This window comes from Oncorhynchus clarkii, chromosome 27 (genome assembly GCF_045791955.1).
Source record: "Oncorhynchus clarkii lewisi isolate Uvic-CL-2024 chromosome 27, UVic_Ocla_1.0, whole genome shotgun sequence".
NCBI lineage: Eukaryota > Metazoa > Chordata > Actinopteri > Salmoniformes > Salmonidae > Oncorhynchus > Oncorhynchus clarkii.
In genome coordinates, this window is record NC_092173.1 from 27846750 (window position 1) to 27871922 (window position 25173).

General features: G+C 44.4%; 1 protein-coding gene across 1 annotated transcript in view; it reads right to left on the reverse strand.

Annotated features, from left to right (window-relative positions):
- Positions 1-10972: 10972 nt before the first annotated feature.
- The window catches only part of LOC139386279 (solute carrier family 12 member 9-like), a 58937-nt gene continuing 44736 nt past the window's right edge, over positions 10973-25173 (reverse strand). The window contains exons 10-13 of the mRNA XM_071131776.1: positions 22984-23176; positions 13240-13414; positions 12652-12798; positions 10973-12512 (exon numbers count right to left, since the gene is read on the reverse strand). Of these exons, the coding sequence (XP_070987877.1) occupies positions 11575-12512; positions 12652-12798; positions 13240-13414; positions 22984-23176 (1453 nt within the window). The 3' untranslated portion in view covers positions 10973-11574. The remainder of the gene's footprint in view (positions 12513-12651; positions 12799-13239; positions 13415-22983; positions 23177-25173) is intronic.

Consider the following 25173-nt stretch of genomic DNA (forward strand, 5'->3'; position numbering starts at 1 on the left):
GAACCACTCTGGACCAGAAGTGGTCAAACAGAGCTTGAGAGCATAGCAGGGGAGTGATGTCTCCCTGACTCACAGACATGGGCGTTTGTGCGTCAGTAAATGAGCGCTGTTGATGGGTGGTAGGGAACAGTCCATTACCGTCCAGCCAGCCATTCCTTCTGCACCAGTTGGCTTGAACACTTACTCATACACTCTCACAATGCTCTAATTACCAACGCTCTAACCAACAACTGTGTCCTTCCCCATTTTTCTTTCTCTAAACCTGTGATCTCTTGTTCCCGTAGAGGTTGAGAGGTATTCATTTGGTGCCTGTGTGTTTGTTCCCACGGCGATAAAAGATGAGCAGACTCACCTGGGAGAAGAAAAGACAATCCCATTAAACAGGAGTGGTCATGACAACTGGGCCGCTTAAATATGGAGGGAGGAGAGGGGAAGAAAAAGAGAGGAAGAGGGAGGAGAAAGAACAGTACACAGGGAAGAAACAAGAAAATATTTGGAAAAAATCAGAGATGGAGATAAGATGGAAATTAAGTGATGAAGAGGAGGAGGTAAAGAGAGGGAAATGAACATAATAAGACAGAAGGTGGGAAAGAGGGAGAGAGAAAATAAATGAGGGAAATAGAGATTATAGTACATAGTCAGAGAAAGGGGAGGAGAGAGAGATTGGGGTGAAACAGAGGTTGAGAAGAGGGGATAGTTAGGGAAAGGAGGAGTTTGGAAGGGACTTTTAGGGGCCCTAAACTAATGCAAGCGCAGACACGCATGTGCACACCCACACACAGGTTGGTAACATAACCCCCCCATGGGTGTAACCATACGTTTACACAAATGGGTCCAATTACAGTGAATGAATCTATGAAATCTGCCAACCTCATAACTACATTAATTTCCCTGCTTCCTTCCTCGTTTCTCTTCGCCAGGACAGACAGGGCTTTCAGACAGAGAGCCTGAACCCAATCAACAAGGAGAGCCTGCAATTACACACATCCTCTCACACAATCTCACACGCACTCTCTCTCACACACTCTCTCAGCTCAAACTATTTACACAGTTTGGGAGCAATTTGAGCAGAACATAGCAGAGAGCTGAGTCACCCAACATTGCACTTAACTGCTAGGTATGAAGGAGGATCTTATGTAGGAACACAGCATGAAACATCACACGGGAAAGGACTAGCAGAGTCACGCCCCACTGAATCTGAGACATCTATGTGTAACATCTCATTGAAATGCCCCTCAATTTCATCCACTTGTATGATGGGAATACATCAAATGTAGCATTTGTTCCGTCACATGGAATGAATAGCAGACAGCAGGACATTAGGCCACCAGGGATCCCTTAAAACACATGAAGCCTCTGATGCATGGGGTCATGATGGCATGGCACAGCTAGACAACTCACACCACAGCAGCTACACACAGCATATATTAACTCTACAGCACCTCTAAAACTCAGTGTGAGTTTTTGTTTAGTGGTGGTCAGGTGGTGAGGAGACGGGCAGGCAGGCAGGAAGATGAGAGCGTGGCTCCTCTTTGTGGTAATAACACCCTGCAAGCTTGTGATCTCCCCAGATTAGGACGCCTAAAGCAGCCACCGCAACGAGCAAACAGCCCAATCAATATGCAGCATGTCTGTGTGTGCGCTTGAGATACAGAGAGAGACAAAGAGAGAGAGAGAGAGAGAGAGAGAGAGAGAGAGAGAGAGAGAGAGAGAGAGAGAGAGAAAGCAATAGAGATGAGATTGGATGGGATGGGATGGATAGATCGATCGATAGCACGGGAGGTTGGTGGCACCTTAATTGGGGAGGACGGGCTCGTTGCAATGGCTGGAGTGGAATGGTATCAAATACATCAAACACATGGTTTCCATAGATAGATTGATAGATGGGTGTTGTGGGGATGGGTCCTTGAACCAGACAGAATAATCAACAATTTCCTGTCTCATAATAACTGCTGATGACAATTTGACATTGACCAGACATTTAATTATTTGTGTAGGTGTGTGTATTAACAGCAGGTCATCCTTTTCCCAGACTATAAAGTGACCCAGACACAAAAATGAGCCAGAGAACACAGGGGTGTGACACCCTACCTGACCTGAGCACACACACAAATCACAGAGCTCCCACTAACCCCAGACTACACACTCATACAGTGCTTTTAAGTCAGCCTACTGGGGGTCTTGAGATGGAATAGAGAAGAGTGAAGCCATGATGTCACAGGGAGGTAACTGATGTCATAGAGAAGACAATGGTGATGTCAACAGAGGAGCTATGAGTGATAATAGTAATGTCACCTAGAAGTGATGTCACAGGGAAGATAAGCTAATACTTTATAGAGGAGTTAGTTGTGATGTCGTCACAGGCATGATTGCCATGTTGTCATAGAGGAGGTAGTAGTGATGTCACAGTGCAGATGTGCTCATAGGAGCCGATTCAGACATCGAAAATGTACGCCTTTCCTATTCAGATGTATGCAAGTGCATAACGGGCTATGCAGGAGCAGTTCCCATTAGTGTGAGCTGAATACATGTGATTTAACCGCTGAAAACCCTCCAACTTGCTGGCCAACATACTTTTTGTTTTTGTTTTCATTCAATAGGGTTTTCAGTACATTTATCTTAGGCATTCCATTTAAATATGGTGTACCAATTCAAATTTTGTCAATGGACTAAAATAGTTAGAGAGAACAGGTTCAGAATATAGAGATCAATCAAAAAAAGGCATCAAAATCTATGCATATTCATCTCTGTTTCAGTACGAACTGGTAGATTTAAAAATGCTCTAATCTTGTAGATTATTTAGGGACATTTTGGGTTAAGAAAGTATGTATAAATATATATTTTTTTACTGATTTGGAGAAAAAATAAAAAATATATTGATGAATAAAAAAATATTGGTTTGATTCATCCTGAAAGTTGTCATATTCAAGTTCAATCCATTAAATATTGGAAGGTGGGGAAAAAAGTATAATAAGGGTTCAACAATAGTCCTATAAATCTAACCAAGTCATGGAACTGTATAACAATGGTTCAGTCGTCATGAACGATGCGCCAGGCTGCAGGTTTAACCTGCTACGTGTGGTAAGAGTTCCATAATGATTCAAAAGGCTACATGTCCCAAATTATTGCACACTGTTAGCCTAATATGATCCAGTTATGCTAGTGACCCTCACGAATAATTTCAAGGACATGACAGAGGAAAGAAAGGTACACGGAATGGAATTAAATTATGTAAAATGTAAGCTACAAATTGAGGAAAACGAACACTAAAGTGACAGTTATAAATGTATGTGGGTATTACTGATGGTGGCTAATAGTTAACATGATACAAATTGTAAAATAAAAAGGAGAAGAACCTGGGCATATAATCAAGACATTCTAAAGCGCATACATCAACTCTGCAGGTTCGGCCCTACAAAAGGCATTAGCTTGTGTATCCAAATTTCATCCATACAAATGATGAAGGAACACAATTCTGAATAACAGCACAACTATTTATAGCCTACTTTACTGTGGAAAAGGTGCCGCAATGACAGGTTTCACATTTGTCTCCAGGGATCATAGGGAAAAATAATCTAAAACAATTGCCATGTGTATTTACAATCCCCTTCTACAAACGGATTACTCATTTAACAAGCCCTTATCAATATATCAGCATATCGATTTATAATTTACAGTGCGTGGAGAATGCTGCTATTGCTATCGGGAAAAAGAAAGTAGAAAGAGAAAGAGGCTTTTTCAACTTGGAACCGGCATCTTCGCTCGACCTTATTCGTGGTTTCCTCAGCATAAAGATGGTAGAATTGAGAGGGAATTTTGTCAAGGTCTGAAGACGCACCTCCACCATATCTTCATTTCCCAGATCTCCACCCGAATGAATACCATGCTATTCTCATGCTTAAATTCAATGTCAAATTACGCATAGAGAAAAAAGTACATAGAAAGGGAATTACGTTCAATTTTTGCGCGTTTAACTCAGGTCGGAATCAGCCCCATAGTGCTGCTTGCAGTTTCATCACTGGAGAGCCTGCCATGTCATTAAAGAGAACCCTACAGAGATGTTAAAACTAGTAACCTGCTCAACTTGAAGCCTTGATTCAATTTTACTTCTGGTCTTTCTCATCAACCCAAGAATGTATCTTTGAGCCCTCATTTCTAAATGACATGGAGGTTCCCGAATTCTGATTAAATTGGAAAATGTAGTTGCATTGAAGGGTGAGATTATGGCAGATTGACTGTGTAAAGGGCACTGGAATATGAGACAGATGTAGCAGGATAGAGGAGGGCACACACAGTATGCCCCAACCCCAATCTAATATCCAGCATCTCTCTATATGGTACAAACTCACACACATACAACGATCTCCCCGAAACAAATACAGTGCATTCAGAAAGTATTCAGACATCTTTACCTTTTCAACATTTTGTTGTTACATTAATAGTTTTCCCCCCTCATCAATCTACAATACCCCAAAATGACAGAAAAAAAGTAATTAGAAATGTTTGCAAATGTATATAATAAACAGCAACTTAAATATTACATTTACATAAGTATTCAGACCCTTAACTCAGTACTTTGTTGAAGCACCTTTGGCAGCGATTACATCCTTGAGTCTTCTTGGATATGACGCTACTGTCACGACTTCCGCCGAAGTCGGTCCCTCTCCTTGTTCGGGCGGCGTTCGGCATCGCCGGTCTTCTAGCTATCACCGCTCCCTTTCATTTTCCATTTGTTTTGTCTTGTTTTCCCGCACACCTGGTTCACATTCCCTTATCAGACTAAATGTATATTACCCTCTGTTTCCCCCATGTCTGTGTGTGGAATTGGTCTTTGTGTAGGGTGTTATGCTACAGGCTGGCTTGCGCTAGGTTTTGTTTGTTTTGTTTAACCCGGTTCATGTTACCGTGGTTGTGCTTTTTGCTGCCTCGCCTGTGCCTTTGGGCCAGGGTGTATATTAAAGTTATCCTGTTATCATCCATCTCTGCTCTCCTGCACCTGACTTCCCGGCAACCAGTTACTCACCCCGTTGCAGCTACAAGCTTGGCACACCTGTATTTGGGGAGTTTCTCCCATTCTCCTCTGCAGATCCTCTCAAGCGCTGTCAGGTTGGATGGGGAGTGTTGCTGCACAGCTATTTTCAGGTATCTCCTGAGATGTTCGATCAGGTTCAAGTCCGTGCTCTGGCTGGGACATTCAGAGACTTGTCCAGAAGCCACTCCTGCGGTGTCTCGGCTGTGTGCTTAGGGTTGTTGTCCTGTTGGGAGGTGAACCTTTAACCTCAGTCTGAGGTAATGAGTGCTCTGGAGCAGTTTTTCATCAAGGATCTCTCTATACTTTGCTCAGTTTATCTTTCCCTTGATCCTGACTAGTCTCCCAGTCACTACCTCTGGAAAAACGTTCCCACTGCATGATGCTGCCGCCACCATGCTTTCACCATAGGGATGGTGCCAGGTTTCCTCCAGACATGCCGCTTAGCATTCAGGCCAAATAGTTCAATCTTGGTTTCATCAGACCAGAGAATCTTGTTTTTCGTGGTCTGAGAGTCCTTTAGGTGCCTTTTGGCAAGCTCCAAGCGGGCTGTCATGTGCCTTTTACTGAGGAATGGCTTCTGCCTGGCCACTCTACCATAAAGTCCTGGTTGGTGGAGTACTGCAGAGTTGGCTGTCCTTCTGGAAGGTTTTCCCATCTCCACAGAGAAACTCTGGAGTTCTGTCAGAGTGCCCATCGGGTTCTTGGTCACCTCACTGACCAAGGCCCTTCTCCCCCGATTGATCAGTTTGGCTGGGCGGCCAGCTCTAGGTAGTCTTGGTGGTTCCAAACTTCTTCAATTTAAGAAAGAAGGATGGAGGCCACTGTGTTTTTGGGGACCTTCAATGCTGCAGAAATGTTTGGGTACCCTTCCCCAGATCTGTGCCTCGACACAATCCCGTCTCGGAGCTCTACGGACGATTCCTTCGACCTCATGGATTTATTTTTGCTCATATAGACAGGTGTGTGCCTTTCCAAATCATGTGCAATCAATTGAATTTACCACATTTGGACACCAATCAAGTTGTAATATCACAAGGATGATCAATGGAAACAGGATGCAACTGAGCTCAATTTCAAGTCTCATAGCAAAGGGTCTGAATACTTATGTAAATAAGGTTCTGTTTAATTTAAAACATTTGCAAAAAATGCTTTGTCATTACGGGGTTGTGTGTGAGTAGATTGATGAGGTAATTTTAAAAAATCAATTTATGAATAAGGCTGTAACGTAACAAAATGTGGAAAAGTCAATGGTCTGAATACTTTCCAAATGCACTGTCCCTACTGTGCATATTCGTAGTACACATAGTTGAAGGGTTAACTTTCTCAGAAACTGATATTTAATTTCCCACCGTACCTTAATCATCCTTCCTGATATAGATTTGAGATGTCAGTAGAATTGTTTCAGGCAGTTCAAGCCATTGAAGGTACAGCCTCCATTACTACCACAATAAAACTGACTCAAGGGGCATCATGGGATGTTGGCTCTTTCTATTAGTGTACCATACCAGGGCTTTTCCATTCACTGCTTTATTTGTGTATCATACTACATTTGTATCCCTCTCAAACACACCTCTCCTTCATTACTAATCCTGCCTAGCATCAGTGTGACCAAGTCCCTTCTATCCATCTGATGACTCAGACAATCTGCATCTCATGTAAAATTAACCAGATGAAACCATTGGCATTTTGATATAACTCATACCCTGAGATATATAGAAAGAGAGAGAGGAGAGAAGAGGTAGAAAAGATGGAGGAGAAAGAGGAGAGAGCGAGAAGATAGGAGAGAGAGAGAGAGCGAGACGAGAGACGAGAGAGAGATCGGATCAGAGGAGAGTGCTAATTCAAAGTGATCAGTGGGTATGTATAAATTATGTGTCCCTGTGGTGTGCCCAGTGGTCAGTGGTTGGCAGTGTGAGTCTTGGTGAGTGTGACATGTTGCCCCTCTGAACAGGGTTTCAAGTCTGTTGTACACCAGGGGCACCGAAACACCCCAACACATAGCCAGGACCCTAACAGTGAGACCCCCCTCCCCAATCCGCTCTGACTGCACTCCCTATTTCCTACTATCCCAGAGCAATAAGAGTTCTCTTGTTAGAAAACTGTCAGAGGAAATTGAGGCTCTCTGATCATACAAACACATTTACACACATCACACACTTTCTTTGACCTTTTCAGGGCAAATAGAGAAATCTTACACCAAATACCATGTCTTCTACAGCACTTTCAGTGTGGCTCTTTATCTCAATCACTGTTCAGCTCCGTTTTCTGACCAGGTATTCATGGTTATGTTGGGTCATTTTTCATATCTTTCCCTTACCTTAACTCCATTTATTTTATAGTTGCCAGCTAGGGGACAGAGCAATTTGTCTGGGCTTGTCTGTCTGGACTGGAGCCTCCCCATCCAAGTCTAGTTTATTTGAGAAACACAGCACAGTTGGCACAAGGCCTACAGCTTCAAGACACATTAACTAATTAACCTCGACACACCCAAAGGTTACCACAGACAGGGCAACAACCAGGGTTTGAGATGAAATGGTTCACACTGACACGTAGCATCAGTGACTGTTCAGTCAGTTATAATAATGAATTGCATAAAATCATCCACTCTTTACATTGATCTCTCTTTTCTCAGTGTTCATCAGTGGAGGCTGGTGGGAGGTGCTATAGGAGAACAGGCTCATTGTAATGGCATAAATGGAATTGACTCCGTTACATTTATTTCATTCCAGCCATTAATGAGCCCATCCTCCTGTAGCTCCTCCCCCCAGCCTTCACTGGCATTCATATTTGTATTGCAGGCATTGCGAATCAAGCACCACACAAAACACGAACAGACCAATAGAGCCCGCAGAAATATGGTTTTATCACATCCACATTAGAATATTTCTTATGATTGTTGATCAGTGATGTAGTCGTAAAAAAGGGTGGGTAATGGGTACACTATAAACTCCAGTTGGCGATAGAGAGATACAATATTTTTGTTTATATTGGTTAAGAACTGTATTGTTAGATTTTTGATGTATGCTTAGGCCTATAGGGAAGATGTGGAGATGTTCATATTGAAACAAACATGGTTTTAAAATTGCCTTTTGTCCAGCATCTCGCACACACACTGTCAGCAGCGTCTCTACTTGAGCCGACTCGCTCACTTCACGTTGGGTTAGTTCGTTTCACGTCTCAAGTCTTCGGCCTGTGCCACCAGAGAGCGGAGTCAGCCGTTTGAGAGTGGCGAATGTGCTGCTAAAAAAGCCAAATCCGGGGGACGCATGCGAACATATCGAACAAACTGTTCATGATTCCACCCATTCGCAGAGGCAGGCGCGTGTGCAGATCAAGAATATTAGCGTTCTGAGCTTTGATCAACGCTAGGAGCAATATTTAGGTGTTGACCTTGACCCGTGATCGATTTTCATTTGTGTACAAGACATATAAGATTTTTTTTTCAAATTAGAAAACATTGCTGAGGTCCGGACCTCGGTGTCCTTATATGTACACTGAACAAAATATAAACGCAAAATGCAACAGTTCATACAAGGAAAAAGTCAATTTAAATGAATTAGGCCCTATTAAATAAATAAATTAGGCCCCAATCTATGAATGACTGGGAATACAGATATGAATCTGTTGGTCAAAGATACCGAAAAAAAAAGATATGGGCGTGATTTAGAAAACCAGTCAGTATCTGGTGCAACCATCATTTGCCTCATGCAACGTGACACATCTCTGCATATAGTTGATCAGGCCATTGATTGTGGCTTGTGGAGTGTTGCCCCACTCCAATTCAATGGCTGTGCAAAGTTGCTGGATATTGGCGGGAACTGGAACACGCAGTCATACACTTCGATCCAGAGCATCACAAACCTGCTCAATGGGTGACATGTTTGGTGAGTATTTTCAACTTCTAGGAATCATGTACAGATCTTTGCAATATGGAGCTGTGCATTATGCTGAAACATGAGGTGATGGCGGTGGATGAATGGCACGACAATGGTCTTCAGGATCTCGTCAAGATATCTCTGTGTATTCAAATGGCCATCGATAAAATGCAATTGTGTTTGTTGTCCGTAGCTTATGCCTGCCCATACCATAACCCCACCACCTACATGGGGAAGTGTTCATAAAGGTGACATCCGCAAATTCTCCCGCAGGTGAAGAAACCGGATGTGGAGGTCCTGGGATGTGGAGGCCTTGTGCTGGCATGGTTATATGTGGTCTGCAGCGATTGGACATACAAATTCTTTAAAACCACATGAGGCGGCTTATGGTGGAGAAATTAACATTCAACTCTCTGGTGGACAATCCTGCAGTCAGCATGCCAATTTTACACACACTATGGCATTGTGTTGTGACAAATCTGCACATTTTAGTGGCCTTTTATTGTCCCCATCACAAGGTGCACCTGTGTAATGATAATCCTGTTTAATCAGCTTCTTGATATTCCTCACCTGTCAGGTGGATGGATTATCTTGGCAAAGGAGAAATGCTCACGAACAGGGATGTAAACAAATGTGTGCACAATAATTGAGAGAAATAATATGTGTGTGTATGGAACATTTCTGGGATCTCTTATTTCAGCTCATGAAACATGGGACCAACATTTTACATGTTGCGTTTATATTTTTCTTCAGTATAGTTACAGCCGTGAACATACACATCAATCAACACTGTTTAGATAAATTACTGGCTTACTCAAAACTAATGCACAATGATGAGACAGTGAAATGAAAATAAAGACACAGAACTGTTACAAAATAGCTTTATTTAATTACAATATAAACACACTTTGAAACATGATGATTTGGATGGTGCTTTTAAAATGTGCGTGTTCCAGCAAAAAGTTACTGAGCTGTATAGTACCGGTCATACCCCAGCATTCTTTGCATAGGAGTGTAGTATCCAATAGAAGGGCTCCATGGAGATGAGATAGATCTATATAGAATAGATATCCCTTCAGTAAACATCCATGGGATTCCATGTAGAGGAGCGGACTAGAGTTCCATAACAGTCCCATTAAACAGATTGCTGGATTTTCATATTTTAACTGTAAACTTAAGGTCACGTTTCTGATTTTGTATTAAAGACAAATGGTGATTTCAGAAAAGAAAACCTTTTACTGAGCTCCAATGACTTGGCAGTGTCAGACTTCAGTCCCCTTTAAGCATTATGATTTACTTTTTGGCCAGTGCAACCCTTCCATATTCATAAGGAGGATAGGGGAACAGAGGAAATACACTAGATCACCAAAAGTATGTGAACATCTGCTTGTTGAACATCTCATTCCAAAATCATGGGCATTAGTATTAGAGTGGAGCCTGCTATAACAGCCCGCACTCTACTGGGAAGGCTTTCCACTAGATGTTGGAACATTGCTGCGGGAATTTGCTTCCATTCAGCCACAAGAGCATTAGTGATGTGGGGCACTGATGTTGGGCGACTAGGCCTGGCTCGCAGTCGGCGTTCCAATTCATCCTAAAGGTTGGGTTGAGGTCAGGGCTCTGTGCAGGCCAGTCAAGTTCTTCCACACCGATCAACAAACCATTTCTGTATGGACCTCACTTTGTGCACTGGGGCATTGTCATGCTGAAACAGGAAATAGCCTTTCCCAAACTGTTGCCACAAAGTTGGAAGCACAGAATCGTCAAGAATGTCATTGTATGCTGTAGTGTTAAGATTTCCTTGCCCGAACCATGAAAAACAGCCCCAGACCATTATTTCTCCTCCACCAAACTTTACAGTTAGCACTCTGCATTTGGGGAGGTAGCGTTCTCCTGGCATCCGCAAAACCCAGATTAGTCCGTCGGACTGCCAGATGGTGAAGCGTAATTCATTACTCCAGAGAACGCGTTTCCACTGCACCAGAGTCTAATGGCGGTGAGCTTTACACCACTCCAGCCGATGCTTGGCATTGTGCATGGTGATCTAAGGCTTGTGTGCGGCTGCTCGGCCATGGAAACCCATTTCATGGAGATCCATTTCATGAAGCTCCCAATGAACAGTCATTGTGCTGACATTTCTTCCAGAGGCAGTTTGTTACTCGGTAGTGAGTGTTGCAATCGAGAACAAAGGATTTTTAGGTGCTAAGCGCTTCAGCACTCGGCGGTCCCGTTCTGTGAACTTGTGTGGCCTACCACTTCACGGCTGAGCCGTTGTTGCTCCTAGACGTTGCCCCTTCACAATAACAGCACTTACAGTTGACTGGGGCAATGCAGAAATTTGACGAACTGACTTGTTGGAAAGGTGGCATCCTATGACAGTGCCACTTTGAAAGTCACTGATCTCTTCAGTACGGGCCATTCTACTGCCTGTTTGTGTATGGAGATTGCATGGCTGTGTGCTCGATTTTATACACATGTCAACAACGAGCATGGCTGAAATAGCCAAATCCACTTATTTGAAGGGGTGTCCACATACTTTTGTATATTAGTACAGCTTTGGGGCAGGTAAGTGGATCCTTGAGCTTTGTCTAAGTAGCACTTCTACCTGCAGCAATTTGGTAAAGGGGTGAGGGTTTAATCAGGGATCAGTTGGTGAGAGTTCAGGTGTTAGAGGTCAGTGGTGAGGACAGGTGTAACCCCGTGTATGAGCAGGGTAGGACCCAGGTCCTTGGTGAGCAGGTCTAGCTGGCGGAGGTAGGCCGTGTAGTGCTGCGTGTCAGCCGGGGGGTGGGGCAAATACAGGAAACGCACGGCCGGAGGGGGGCAGGCCTGATCCAGGATCAACCTATTAACCGCCAACAGATACTCATCCGACAGCCTTGTGGCGTTGCTAGGGAAGCTATTCACAAAGTCGCCGTCGTCTCCTTCCTTCTCCTCAAACAACCCCCTCTTCCCCAGCCCCTCCTCCTCTCTCTGTGACTGGCTCCTCTCTCTGGGTCTCCTCCTGCCCGCCTCACCCTGCCTCTGCCAGTGTAGCGCCACCTGCTGGTCCCAGGGCACAGTGTACACATTGGCTTTGATCCTCAGTTCCTTCAGCAGCTGACCCAGCTTTTCCTCAGCGCCTCGCAGGCTCCGCCCTTCCTCCACACATAGAAAGAGGCGGAGTCTAGCATGGCGCCACGCGCGGACCATGTTGAGGACGCAGGCAAGCTGGAGCAGGAAGAGGGAGCAGGTGTCTACATAGCTGGAGCTGTCTGGTCTCAGAAGGTTGACGGGCCACACATCCACGTACAGAGCACCCTTCCCTGGGGACGAGGAGATGGTTGAGGCCCGGTCGAACTGGTGGAAGTAGCGGGCTAGCGCTACATTCTTCATCATCTTCATGGCATCTGCGATCACCGCCACGTATTCTTGGGGTCCCATGACTTTTCCGTTTTCCCCCATACCATCATTGGAAGGCCGCAGGGCGGGGAAGTGGTAGGGCGGGCGTTCGTCCTCGGGGTCCTGAGTGGGGACGGTGGCAGTGAGGGCGGGGTCAGTGAGTTTGTCTTTGGGAGTGCAGTCATCATAGAAACCCAGGACCAATGTGTTGGGCCTCATCCCACCTAGAGAGACAGAGAGGGATGGAAAGAGGGAGAGATGAGTGAATGGGTTTGATTGTAAAAGAGGTGTATGAGTGACAGTTGGGCCAGTTACAGCTAATAGAGTGCATGGTATCAGAGAGTAGTGAATATAATCATTGACCTAGGCCAGAGATGAAGAGTAGATGCTGCACTCCGTGCCGTACTGAGTCAGCCAGGGTGAGGTTGACAAATGCCTTGATGTTGAGGTGGTCCACCAGAGACAACCATGAGTCATAACGGCACTGGAGAGGGTTGGACGGTAACGTGTCTGAGAGAAAGCGCGAGAAGGGGTGGTGGTGGGAGTATCGATCGAGAGAGAGAGAGGGGTGGGGGTGGGGGGAGGATGGAGAAAGAGCGAGAGGGGGGGGGGGTGAGGGTAGGATGGCGAGAGCGAGAGAAACAAAACATCAATATCTGTGCAAACAGTTTGGCCAGGGGCCATTATCTGCCAAGTCCTCAGAGAGTAAGAGATTAAGTTATTTATCTGTGTAGTGACCTGATTGTGCAGTGCCACAGAAAAACATAAGACACGAGAGAGAGTGAGACATGAGAGAAAGAGCACGACCGCGAGAGGGAGCGAGCGAGACAGCGATCGAGAGGCGCCCCGAGAGAGAGCGAGAGGCGCCCCGAGAGAGAGCGAGAGGCGCCCCGAGAGAGAGCGAGAGGCGCCCCGAGAGAGAGCGAGAGACGCCCCCGTGTGTCCTCTTACCCAGGTCTCCCAGCTGTACATGTCCCAGGACATAGAGACCACTCTTCTTGATGTCGTTGATGAAGGTGATGAGGCCTACACTGCTACGAGGGTTAGACACCATCAGCAACAGCTGGGGTCTCCAGAACTTCACATGGTCCTTACGCACGTCCAACATCAACAGGTACTTACGCACCTGGAGGGAGAGACCGAGAGTTACGTTACAACAGAGCTGTATACTGTATAGCAGTGGATCCAAACCTTTTTTCAGTTACTGTACCACTAACTGAATTTTGCTCTGCCCGGAGTACCCCCTCAAACATTTTACCAGTAGGCCTATGGTCTCATGAGCCTTCTCAAGTACCCCCTGTAGATAGGCCAAGTACTCCTTACTACGGTTAGGAACCACTGATCTATAGTGCACACACAACAGTTATCAGGACTGGAATGCTAAATATTAACAACATAGATGTAGGATCATAATTTGACCAATATTGTCACAGCAAAATAATCCTGCTCAACAGGACTGACATTTTTGGCCATAATTGTTCTTAATCGATGGTTAGGCTATTAGCCAGCCAAAAGTAGGCCACATGAAAAGTGCATTACTGTTAATATAACAATGTGTTAGTGTGGGCTTTAAGTTAATTTAAGTAAATCACTAAGCTTATCTGCGGTTCCTGCACTGCAGTAAAATTCTTAGCAACAAAAGCGTAATCAAATTAAGATCCTACATTTTGTGGCATTTCAGCCCTGCCACAAAAGGACCAGCTGACATGTCGGTGATTCTCTCGTTAACACAGGTTAACGACAGGTTAATGACGAGGACAAGGCTGGAGATCACTCTCTCATGCTGATTGAGTTCGAATAACAGACTGGAAGCTTCAAAAAGGAGGGTGGTGCTTAGAATCATTGTTCTTCCTCTGTCAACTGTGGTTACCTGCAAGGAAACACGTGCCATCATCATAGCTTTGCACAAAAAGGGCTTCACAGGCAAGGATATTGCTGCCAGTAAGATTTCACCTAAATCAACCATTTATCGGATCATCAAGAACTTCAAGGAGAGCGGTTCAATTGTTGTGAAGGCGGCTTCAGGGCACCCAAGAAAGTCCAGCAAGCGCCAGGACCGTCTCCTAGCGTTGATTCAGCTGCGGAATCGGGGCACCACCAGTACAGAGCTTGCTCAGGAATGGCAGCAGGCAGGTGTGAGTGCATCTGCACACACAGTGAGAGGAAGACGTTTGGAGGATGGCCTGTGGTCAAGAAGGGCAGCAAAGATGCCACTCTCCAGGAAAAACATCAGGGACAGACTGATATTCTGGAAAGGGTACAGTGATTGGACTGCTGAGGACTGAGGTAAAGTAATGTTCTCTGATGAATCCGATTGTTTGGGGAATCTGGAAAAAAGCTTGTCCGGAGAAGACCAGGTGAGAGCTACCATCAGCCCTGTGTCATGCCAACAGTAAAGCATCCTGAGACCATTCATGTGTGGGACTGCTTCTCAGCCAAGGGAGTGGGCTCACTCGCAATTTTGCCTAAGAACACAGCCATGAATAAAGAAGGGTACCAACACATCCTCCGAGACCAACTTCTCCCAACCATCCAGGAACAGTTTGGTGACGAACAATGCCTTTTCCAGCATGATGGAGCACCTTGCCATAAGGCAAAAGTGATAACTAAGTGGCTCGGAGAACAAAACATCAATATTTTGGGTCCATGGCCAGGATACTCCCCAGACCTTAATCCCATTGAGAACTTGTGGTCAATCCTTAAGAGGCGGGTGGACAAACAAAAACCCACAAATTCTGACAAACTCCAAGCATTGATTATGCAAGAATGGGCTGCCATCAGTCAGGATGTGGCCCAGAAGTTAATTGACAGCATGCCAGGGCGGATTGCAGAGGTCTTGAACAAGAAGGGTCAACACTGCAAATATTGACTCTTTGCATCAACTTCATGTAATTATCAATAAAAGCCTTTGACACTTATGAAATGCTTGTAATTATACTTCAGTATTCTATAGTATCTGACAAAAATATCTAAAGACACCGAAGCAGCAAACTTTGTGAAAATGAATATTTGTATCATTCTCAAAACTTTTGGCCACGACTGTACATTATGTATATGTATGGTATAACAACAAATCACAAACAAATCCGGTTACTACTGGCAACTAGAAACCATGGTGTACATGGCTTAAGTTGGCCACTCTCACTGCATAAAACCCTTCCTTTACTTTCTTCTTACATGTGTTCCTATGCACATCCCACACAACGCCCCTTGTCTGCAGAGTGAGCGTGTGGGTCTGTCTGTGGTCTAATCAGAAGGATTCCACCACTGCAGAAACAAATTGGATCCAGAATCAGAATCCCATTAAGACATGATACTGTGGCAGAGACTGCAGACCAGGGAGTGTGTAGGAGGGGTGTGTGGTGGTCATGAAGAGACAGTTGGCATTATGGAATGGCAGTACTGCGACCTCCCGTCATATTCTCATCACATAAAATCACATAGAGCTGTAATTATATCTACAAGACCAATGTTGAAACATTCCACGTCTGGAACATAAACCTGCCTATCCTATATTAAATTCCTGTTACATAGCCAACCATAGAAATAATTACTAGGTCCAAATGGCCACCAATCTACAGATATTCAAGACAATGGGCCTATTAAAAATCTCTGAAAACATTATGTTCCTTCCACCCCTCCATGGCGTGATCACTGAAGGGGGCACGACTTCCATGGCGTGATCACTGAAGGGGGCACGACTTCCATGGCGTGATCACTGAAGGGGGCACGACTTCCATGGCGTGATCACTGAAGGGGGCACGACTTCCATGGCGTGATCACTGAAGGGGCATGACGTCCATGGCGTGATCACTGAAGGGGCATGACGTCCATGGCGTGATCACTGAAGGGGCATGACGTCCATGGCGTGATCACTGAAGGGGCATGACTTCCATGGCGTGATCACTGAAGGGGCATGACTTCCATGGCGTGATCACTGAATGGGGCATGACTTCCATGGCGTGATCACTGAAGGGGCATGACTTCCATGGCGTGATCACTGAAGGGGGCACGACTTCCATGGCGTGATCACTGAAGGGGGCACGACTTCCATGGCGTGATCACTGAAGGGGGCACGACTTCCATGGCGTGATCACTGAAGGGGGCACGACTTCCATGGCGTGATCACTGAAGGGGGCACGACTTCCATGGCGTGATCACTGAAGGGGGCACGACTTCCATGGCGTGATTACTGAAGGGGGCACGACTTCCATGGCGTGATCACTGAAGGGGGCACGACTTCCATGGCGTGATCACTGAATGGGGCACGACTTCCATGGCGTGATCACTGGATGGGGCATGACTTCCATGGCGTGATCACTGAATGGGGCATGACTTCCATGGCGTGATCACTGAATGGGGCATGACTTCCATGGCGTGATCACTGAAGGGTGCACGACTTCCATGGCGTGATCACTGAAGGGGCATGACTTCCATGGCGTGATCACTGAAGGGGCATGACTTCCATGGCGTGATCACTGAAGGGGCATGACTTCCATGGCGTGATCACTGAAGGGGCATGACTTCCATGGCGTGATCACTGAAGGGGGCACGACTTCCATGGCGTGATCACTGAAGGGGGCACGACTTCCATGGCGTGATCACTGAAGGGGGCACGACTTCCATGGCGTGATCACTGAAGGGGGCACGACTTCCATGGCGTGATCACTGAAGGGGCATGACTGCATATGTGTAAGACGTGTAGTCGATTCTAGGTTTCACTTAGTATCCGATCTCTCTAATTACTGATCTAACAAAAGTATTTAAAAAATAAAACACTGATACATGGTTTACCGATTACCAAAACCCCATGTGAATAATTTGTGTGTGAATGCGTGTGTATGTATGTTTCTGTGAGAGTACGTTTGTGTGTGTACATACGGCTAATGATGAGAATGCTAAACACATAATGATTATAATGATGAATGTTTATCAACGTTTTTGCCAAACCGAGAGAGTTCCTGGAGTCAACGTGCTTCTGCCTCCTCCACTCATCTACCGCTCCAGCTGTCCCTCACTCCGTCCCTCTCCCATCACCCTCTCTTGTGATCCATCTCCATCACAGTCTTCTGATAGATCACATTTTCTTAATCCCTCCCCTCTCTCTCTCACCACCCTATCCCCGTGTCATTGCATTTGCATCTTTTCTTAACTTCGACATTATTTTCTATCCGCCCCATAAGAAACTCATGTCTTTTTCTTTCATGTCAATCACTCCTTCAATACTATCCCCATCCCTCAAGACTATCAGCTTATATCTCCTTGCCTGTATCACATGAATCCAATCTTCTTCGGTCTTTCCTCAATGTCACCGATCCATGCCAAAACATGCACCCTCGTAATCCCTCCACACACACACACAAGTTAGTTTAAACTAAGTGTCTCCGCGTTCCTCGTGTTTCCCTCTCTCCCTGGGGATGGGGAGAGGAAGCATTGGAGAAAGGCTCAATAAGTTAAGTGGCTGTAATAATGCTCCTGGAGCAGCCTAGCTTTTGACAGGCTCCTGGCACTTCACTGCCCAGGCAACCGTCCCCTTGGCAACAGTCCCTCCTGGCAACACTAGAGCAAAAGGCTTGTAGAATAGAGGACAAATATACAAATACTTCGGGATGATAGGCTTGGGCGATATATTGTATATACCATATTCCCGGGGTATTTGGAAATAGCCAAAGAATGGTTTTTCAATACTGCCAATACCATTGAAACTATTCGTTTGAAGTGTTTCCATACATTTTTATATTTGCAGCTACTTTAAGTAAATACCTGCAATAAGTTAAGAGATGAAGCTGATTGTGTTCTTTATTTCACCCGTCACATTATTTTACGTTGTGAAGCTTAGCATAATTCCCCAGAACAGTTGAGCCAGAAAATAGCTTCATTTTCATCAGATGACAACCAAAGTGCAATGCTATTTTGCTTGGAAACACACAAGTAAATGAGCTTACAATGAAAAAGCAAGGTCTTTTTTGCAAGAACAATGTTTATCATATCAAATTTGATTTGTCACATACAGTTGAAGTCGGAAGTTTACATACACCTTAGCTAAATACATTTAAACTACATTTTTTCACAATTCCTGACATTTAATCCTAGTAAAAATTCTCTGTCTTAGGTCAGTTAGGATCACTACTTTATTTTAAGAATGTGAAATGTCAGAATAATAATAGAGAGAATGATATATTTCAGCTTTAATTTCCTTCATCACATTCCCAGTGGGTCAGAAGTTTACATACACTCAATTAGTATTTGGTTGCATTGCCTATAAATTGTTTAACTTGGGTCAAATGTTTCTGGTAGCCTTCCACAAGCGTCCCACAATAAGTTGGGTGAATTTGGTCCAATTCCTCCTGACAGAGCTGGTGTAACTGAATCAGGCACACGCCTTTTCAGTTCTGCCCACAAATGTGCGACAGGATTGAGGTCAGAGCTTTGTGATGGCCACTCCAATACCTTGACTTTGATATCCTTAAGCCATTTTGCCACAACTTTGGAAGTATGCTTGGGGTCATTGTCCATTAGGAAGACCCATTTGCGAGCAAGCTTTAACTTCCTGGCAGATGACTTGAGATGTTGCTTCAAAATAGCCACAATTTTCCATTCTCATGATGCCATCTATTTTGTGAAGTGCACCAGTCCCTCCAGCAGCAAAGCACCCCCACAACATGATGCTGCCACCCCCGTGCTTCACGGTTGGGATGGTGTTCTTCGGCTTGCAAACTTGTAAACTTCTGACCCACTGGAATAGTGATACAGTGAATTATAAGTGAAATAATCTGTCTGTAAACAATTGTTGGAAAAATTACTTGTGTCATGTACAAAGTAGATATCCTAAACGACTTGACAAAACTATAGTTTGTTAACAAGAAATTTGTGGAGTGGTTGAAAAACGAGTTTTAATGACTCCAACCTAAGTGTATGTAAACTTCCGACTTCAACTCTACACATGGTTAGCAGATGTTATTGCAAGTGTAGTGAAATGCTTGTGCTTCTAGTTCCGACAGCGCAGTAATATCTAACAAGTAATCCAACAATTCCCCAACAACTACCTAATACACACACACATCTAAAGGGGTGAATGAGAATATGTACATGTAAGTATATGGATGAGCGATAGCGAAGGAGCAATAGATGGTATAAAATACAGTACATACATGTGATATGAGTAATGCAAGATATGCAAACATTATTAAAGCTGTATTATTTTAAGTGCATTGTTTAAAGTGACTAGTGATCCATTTATTAAAGTGTCCAGTGATTGGGTCTCAATGTAGGCAGCAGCGTTTCAGAGTTGGTGATTGATGTTTAGCAGTCTGTTGGCCTTGAGATATAAGCTGTTTTTCAGTCTCTCCGTCCCAGCTTTGATGCACCTGTACTGACCTCGCCTTCTGGATGGTAGCGGTGTAAACAGGCAGTGGCTCGGGTGGTTAATGTCCTTGGATGATCTTTTTGGCCTTCCTGTGACATTGGGTGCTGTAGGTGTCATGGAGGGCAGGTAGTTTGCCACCAGTGATGCATTATGCAGACTGCACCACCCTCTGGACAGCCTTGCGGTTGAGGGAGGTGCAGTTGCCGTACCAGGCTGTGATACATCCCGACAGGATGCTCTCGATTGTGCATCTGTAAAAATTTGTCAGGGTTTTGGGTGACAAGACAAATTTCTTCAGCCTCCTGAGGTTGAAGAAGCGCTCTTGCACCTTCTTCACCACACTGTCTGTGTGGGTGGACCATTTCAGTTTGTCGTTGAAATTTTTTTGTCACCGTCTCCATTGCTGTCCCTTCGATGTGGATAGGGGGGTGCTCCCTATGCGGTTTCCTGAAGTCCACGATCAGCAGTGGCGAAGTGTGCTGCGCTAGCGCGTAGCGCAATCAATATGCTGGAAGAATTTAGGTTTGTTAAAATCCCCAGTTACAACAAATGCAGTCTCAGGATGTATGGTTTCCAGTTTGCATTTAGTCTAGTGAAGTTCCTTGATGGCCATCTTGGTGTCTGCTTGAGGGGGAATGTACACAGCTGTTATAACTATAACTTAAGAGAATTCTCTTGGTAGGTGGCTGAACCGATTCCGACAACATATCCAGAGAGAGCCATGTTTCCGTGAAACGGACATGTTACAATCTCTGATGTCTCTCTGCAAGGCAACCCTTGCTCGAATTTTGTCTACCTTGCTGTCAAGAGACTGGACATTGGCTAGTAGTATACTCGGGAGTGGTGTGCACGTCTACGGAGCTTGGCCAGGTGACGACTTCGTCTGCGGCGTCATTCTTTTGGATCGCCTACTGGAATTCGCTCCATTGTCCTGGGTGGTGGTCCGAACAGAGGATCCGCTTCGGGAAAGTCATATTCCCGGTCGCAATGTTGAGAAGTTGACATTGCTCTTATATCCAATAGTTCTTCCCAGCTGTATGTAATAAGACTTAAGATTTCCTGGGGTAACAATGTAAGAAATAACACACAAAAAAATACTTCATACTTTCCTAAGAACTCGAAGGGAACATCTCTGTCGGGCCCATACTGGAACCAGCAACAGCTACATTCCCTAATGTTTTAAAGTTAATATTGAATTTTACTGGAGAAAAGCAGGCTGGCTACACTGAGAAAAGTACCAGAGAAAAGTAGCTACACACCAGTCAGAGCGGAGTCTGCTGACAGAATGCCTGTTAGAGAATTCTCATCCGAATGGAGACGTGCAACTGAAGCACAAAATTTGTCTGATGCCGAACAGAAATTACAACAAGAAACATTTTATATCTGCGTTTACAAAACGCAGCAAGATTAGTTTTTATTTATTGCGTGAAAAACAGAATTCTGCATTAATGCAACCGCTAAGTTTAACTAGCTACTTATTTTAGTAAAAGGCTGAATTAATAAGGTGACAGGGCATCATATTGTGCCCTTTGGATGAGTTCTGTACAGCTACCAATGCAAAAAATATTTGGTCCTTTGCACAATGTCTCTCATTCACATTCGCTTGGAAATGTCCAAACTCACCAAAAATGACATTCTACCTCCAGTGCATTCGGTAAGTATTCAGACATTCCCCTTTTCCACATTTTGTTAAAGCCATATTCTAAAATGGATTAAATAAAAAATCCTCAATCTGCACACAGTACCACATAATGACAAAGCAAAAACAGGTTTTTAGAAATGTTTGCAAATGTATTAAAAATACAAAACAGAAATACCTTATTTACATAAAGTATTCAGACACTTGCTATGAGACTCAAAATTGAGCTCAGGTGCACTCTGTTTCCATTGATCATCCTTGATATGTTTCTACAACTTGATGTCCACCTGTGGTAAATTCAATCGATTGGACATGATTTGGAAAGAGACACCTGTCTATATTTGGTCCCACAGTTGACAGTGCATGTCAGAGCAAAAACCAAGCCATGAGGTCGAAGGAATTGTTTGTAGAGCTCTGAGACAGGCTTGTGTCGAGGCAGAGATCTGGGGAAGGGTACCAAAACAGTTCAGTAGTATTGAAGGTCCCTAAGAACACAGTGGCCTCCATCATTCTTAAATGGAAGAAGTTTGGAACTACCAAGACTCTTCCTAGAGCTGGCCGCCTGGCCAAACTGAGCAATTGGGGGAGAAGGGCCTTGATCAGAGAGTTGACCAAGAACCCGATGGTCACTCTGACAGAGTTCCTCTGTTGAGATGGGAGAACCTTCCAGAAGGACGGCCATCTCTTCAGGCCTTTATGGTAGAGTGGCCCCTGAGGAAGCAACTCCTCAGTAAAAATGCACACGACAGCCCGCTTAGAGTTTGCTATAAGGAACATAAAGGACTTAGACCATGAGAAACAAGATTCTCTGGTCTGATGAAACCAAGACTGAACTCTGGCCTGAATGCCAAGTGTCACGTCTGGAGGAAACCTGGCACCATCCTTACGGTGAAGCATGGTGGTGGCAGCATAATGCTGTGGGGATGTTTTTCAGCGGCAGGGACTTGGAGACTAGTCAGGATCGAGGGAAAGATCAACAGAGCAAAGTACAGAGAGATCCTTGATGAAAACCTACTCCAGAGCACTCAGGACCTCAGACTGGGGTGAAGGTTAACCTTCCACAGGACAACGACCCTAATCACACAGCCAAGACAACGCAGGAGTGGCTTCTGTATAAGTCTCTGAATGTCCTTGAGTGGCCCAGCTAGAGCCCGGACTTGAACCCAATCAAACATCTCTGTAGAGACCTGAAAATAGAATATATATATATATATATATATATATATTCTAAAATACAACACATTTGCATACATTTCTAAAAACCTGTTTTTGATTTGGAGAAAAAAATCAATTGAATCCATTTTAGAATAAGGCTGTAATGTAACAGAATGTGGAAAAAGTCAAGGGGTCTGAATACTTTCCGAATGCACTGTATGTATAATTTTGTGAGCTAGAGTGCCTGTCTTTGCAATTCATTTATTTTCATTTGTGCTCGTTAACATACTTAGCTAGCAGCTTCCATGGAAATTAGTTATTATTTGTGCTAATTTTGTTAGCATTCTGGTAGACGCCCAATGGGATTTTTGCCCCCTTGTATACGAAACTGGTAATAGCATAAATTCTGAGATGAGAGAAGGACAGAAGGACAGTATAACAATGTGAAAACCGCCCAACCCTACCGGATGATGTCATGTCAATGTTCTGCAGACTGATGTAGCTGAGGTAGTGGATGTAGAACGTGTGTGTGTACCTGGTGGAAGATGAGAGCCTGGCTGATATAGCCCCAGCTGCTGGTAGGGCTGAGGTAGTGGATGAGCAGCAGTAGAAGCAGCATGAAGGCGATGGAGGCTGAGGCGTAGATAGCGTTGATCAGGAACATCATGATAGCACAGCCCACGATGCCCAGCACACAGGTGTGCCAGGTGAAGTAACGGAAGGTGGGCCTGGAGGGAGAGGGGAGAGGGTTTACACACACACCTTTGCAAATGCATGTGCTTTTAGAGAAGCAAATGCTCTTTTTTCTCTCTCTCGCTTTCCCCACTCCCTCGCTCTCACTCACTCTCTAACGCTCTCTCTCGCTCACTCACACACGAGCAATCTAAGTGAACGTAAAGCTCTAAGCATGATAAACAACTGGAGTTGAGTCAGTGTATAGAAAGTGATTGGGTTAATTATCCGTTGTGTTTTTGTGCACAAACTCATTCAGTCTTAGACTAACTGCATCTATAGAAAGGTGTACAGTTCAGTGTGTAGTGTACATGCATTGTGTGCGTTTGGGAGAGAGTAAATTAGTGTGTGTTACAGTGCCTTGCGAAAGTATTCGGCCCCCTTGAACTTTGCGACCTTTTGACACATTTCAGGCTTCAAACATAAAGATATATGTATTTTTTTGTGAAGAATCAACAACAAGTGGGACACAATCATGAAGTGGAACGACATTTATTGGATATTTCAAACTTTTTTAACAAATCAAAAACTGAAAAATTGGGCGTGCAAAATTATTCAGCCCCCTTAAGTTAATACTTTGTAGCGCCACCTTTTGCTGCGATTACAGCTGTAAGTCGCTTGGGGTATGTCTCTATCAGTTTTGCACATCGAGAGACTGAAATTTTTTCCCATTCCTCCTTGCAAAACAGCTCGAGCTCAGTGAGGTTGGATGGAGAGCATTTGTGAACAGCAGTTTCAGTTCTTTCCACAGATTCTCGATTGGATTCAGGTCTGGACTTTGACTTGGCCATTCTAACACCTGGATATGTTTATTTTTGAACCATTCCATTGTAGATTTTGCTTTATGTTTTGGATCATTGTCTTGTTGGAAGACAAATCTCCGTCCCAGTCTCAGGTCTTTTGCAGACTCCATCAGGTTTTCTTCCAGAATGGTCCTGTATTTGGCTCCATCCATCTTCCCATCAATTTTAACCGTCTTCCCTGTCCCTGCTGAAGAAAAGCAGGCCCAAACCATGATGCTGCCACCACCATGTTTGACAGTGGGGATGGTGTGTTCAGCTGTGTTGCTTTTACGCCAAACATAACGTTTTGCATTGTTGCCAAAAAGTTCAATTTTGGTTTCATCTGACCAGAGCACCTTCTTCCACATGTTTGGTGTGTCTCCCAGGTGGCTTGTGGCAAACTTTAAACGACACTTTTTATGGATATCTTTAAGAAATGGCTTTCTTCTTGCCACTCTTCCATAAAGGCCAGATTTGTGCAATATACGACTGATTGTTGTCCTATGGACAGAGTCTCCCACCTCAGCTGTAGATCTCTGCAGTTCATCCAGAGTGATCATGGGCCTCTTGGCTGCATCTCTGATCAGTCTTCTCCTTGTATGAGCTGAAAGTTTAGAGGGACGGCCAGGTCTTGGTAGATTTGCAGTGGTCTGATACTCCTTCCATTTCAATATTATCGCTTGCACAGTGCTCCTTGGGATGTTTAAAGCTTGGGAAATCTTTTTGTATCCAAATCCGGCTTTAAACTTCTTCACAACAGTATCTCGGACCTGCCTGGTGTGTTCCTTGTTCTTCATGATGCTCTCTGCGCTTTTAACGAACCTCTGAGACTATCACAGTGCAGGTGCATTTATACGGAGACTTGATTACACATATGTGGATTGTATTTATCATCATTAGTCATTTAGGTCAACATTGGATCATTCAGAGATCCTCACTGAACTTCTGGAGAGAGTTTGCTGCACTGAAAGTAAAGGGGCTGAATAATTTTGCACGCCCAATTTTTAAGTTTTTGATTTGTTAAAGAAGTTTGAAATATCCAATAAATGTCGTTCCACTTCATGATTGTGTCCCACTTGTTGTTGATTCTTCACAAAAAATACAGTTTTATATCTTTATCTTTGAAGCCTGAAATGTGGCAAAAGGTCGCAAAGTTCAAGGGGGCCGAATACTTTCGCAAGGCACTGTAGTTAATGTGTTTGTGAGCATAT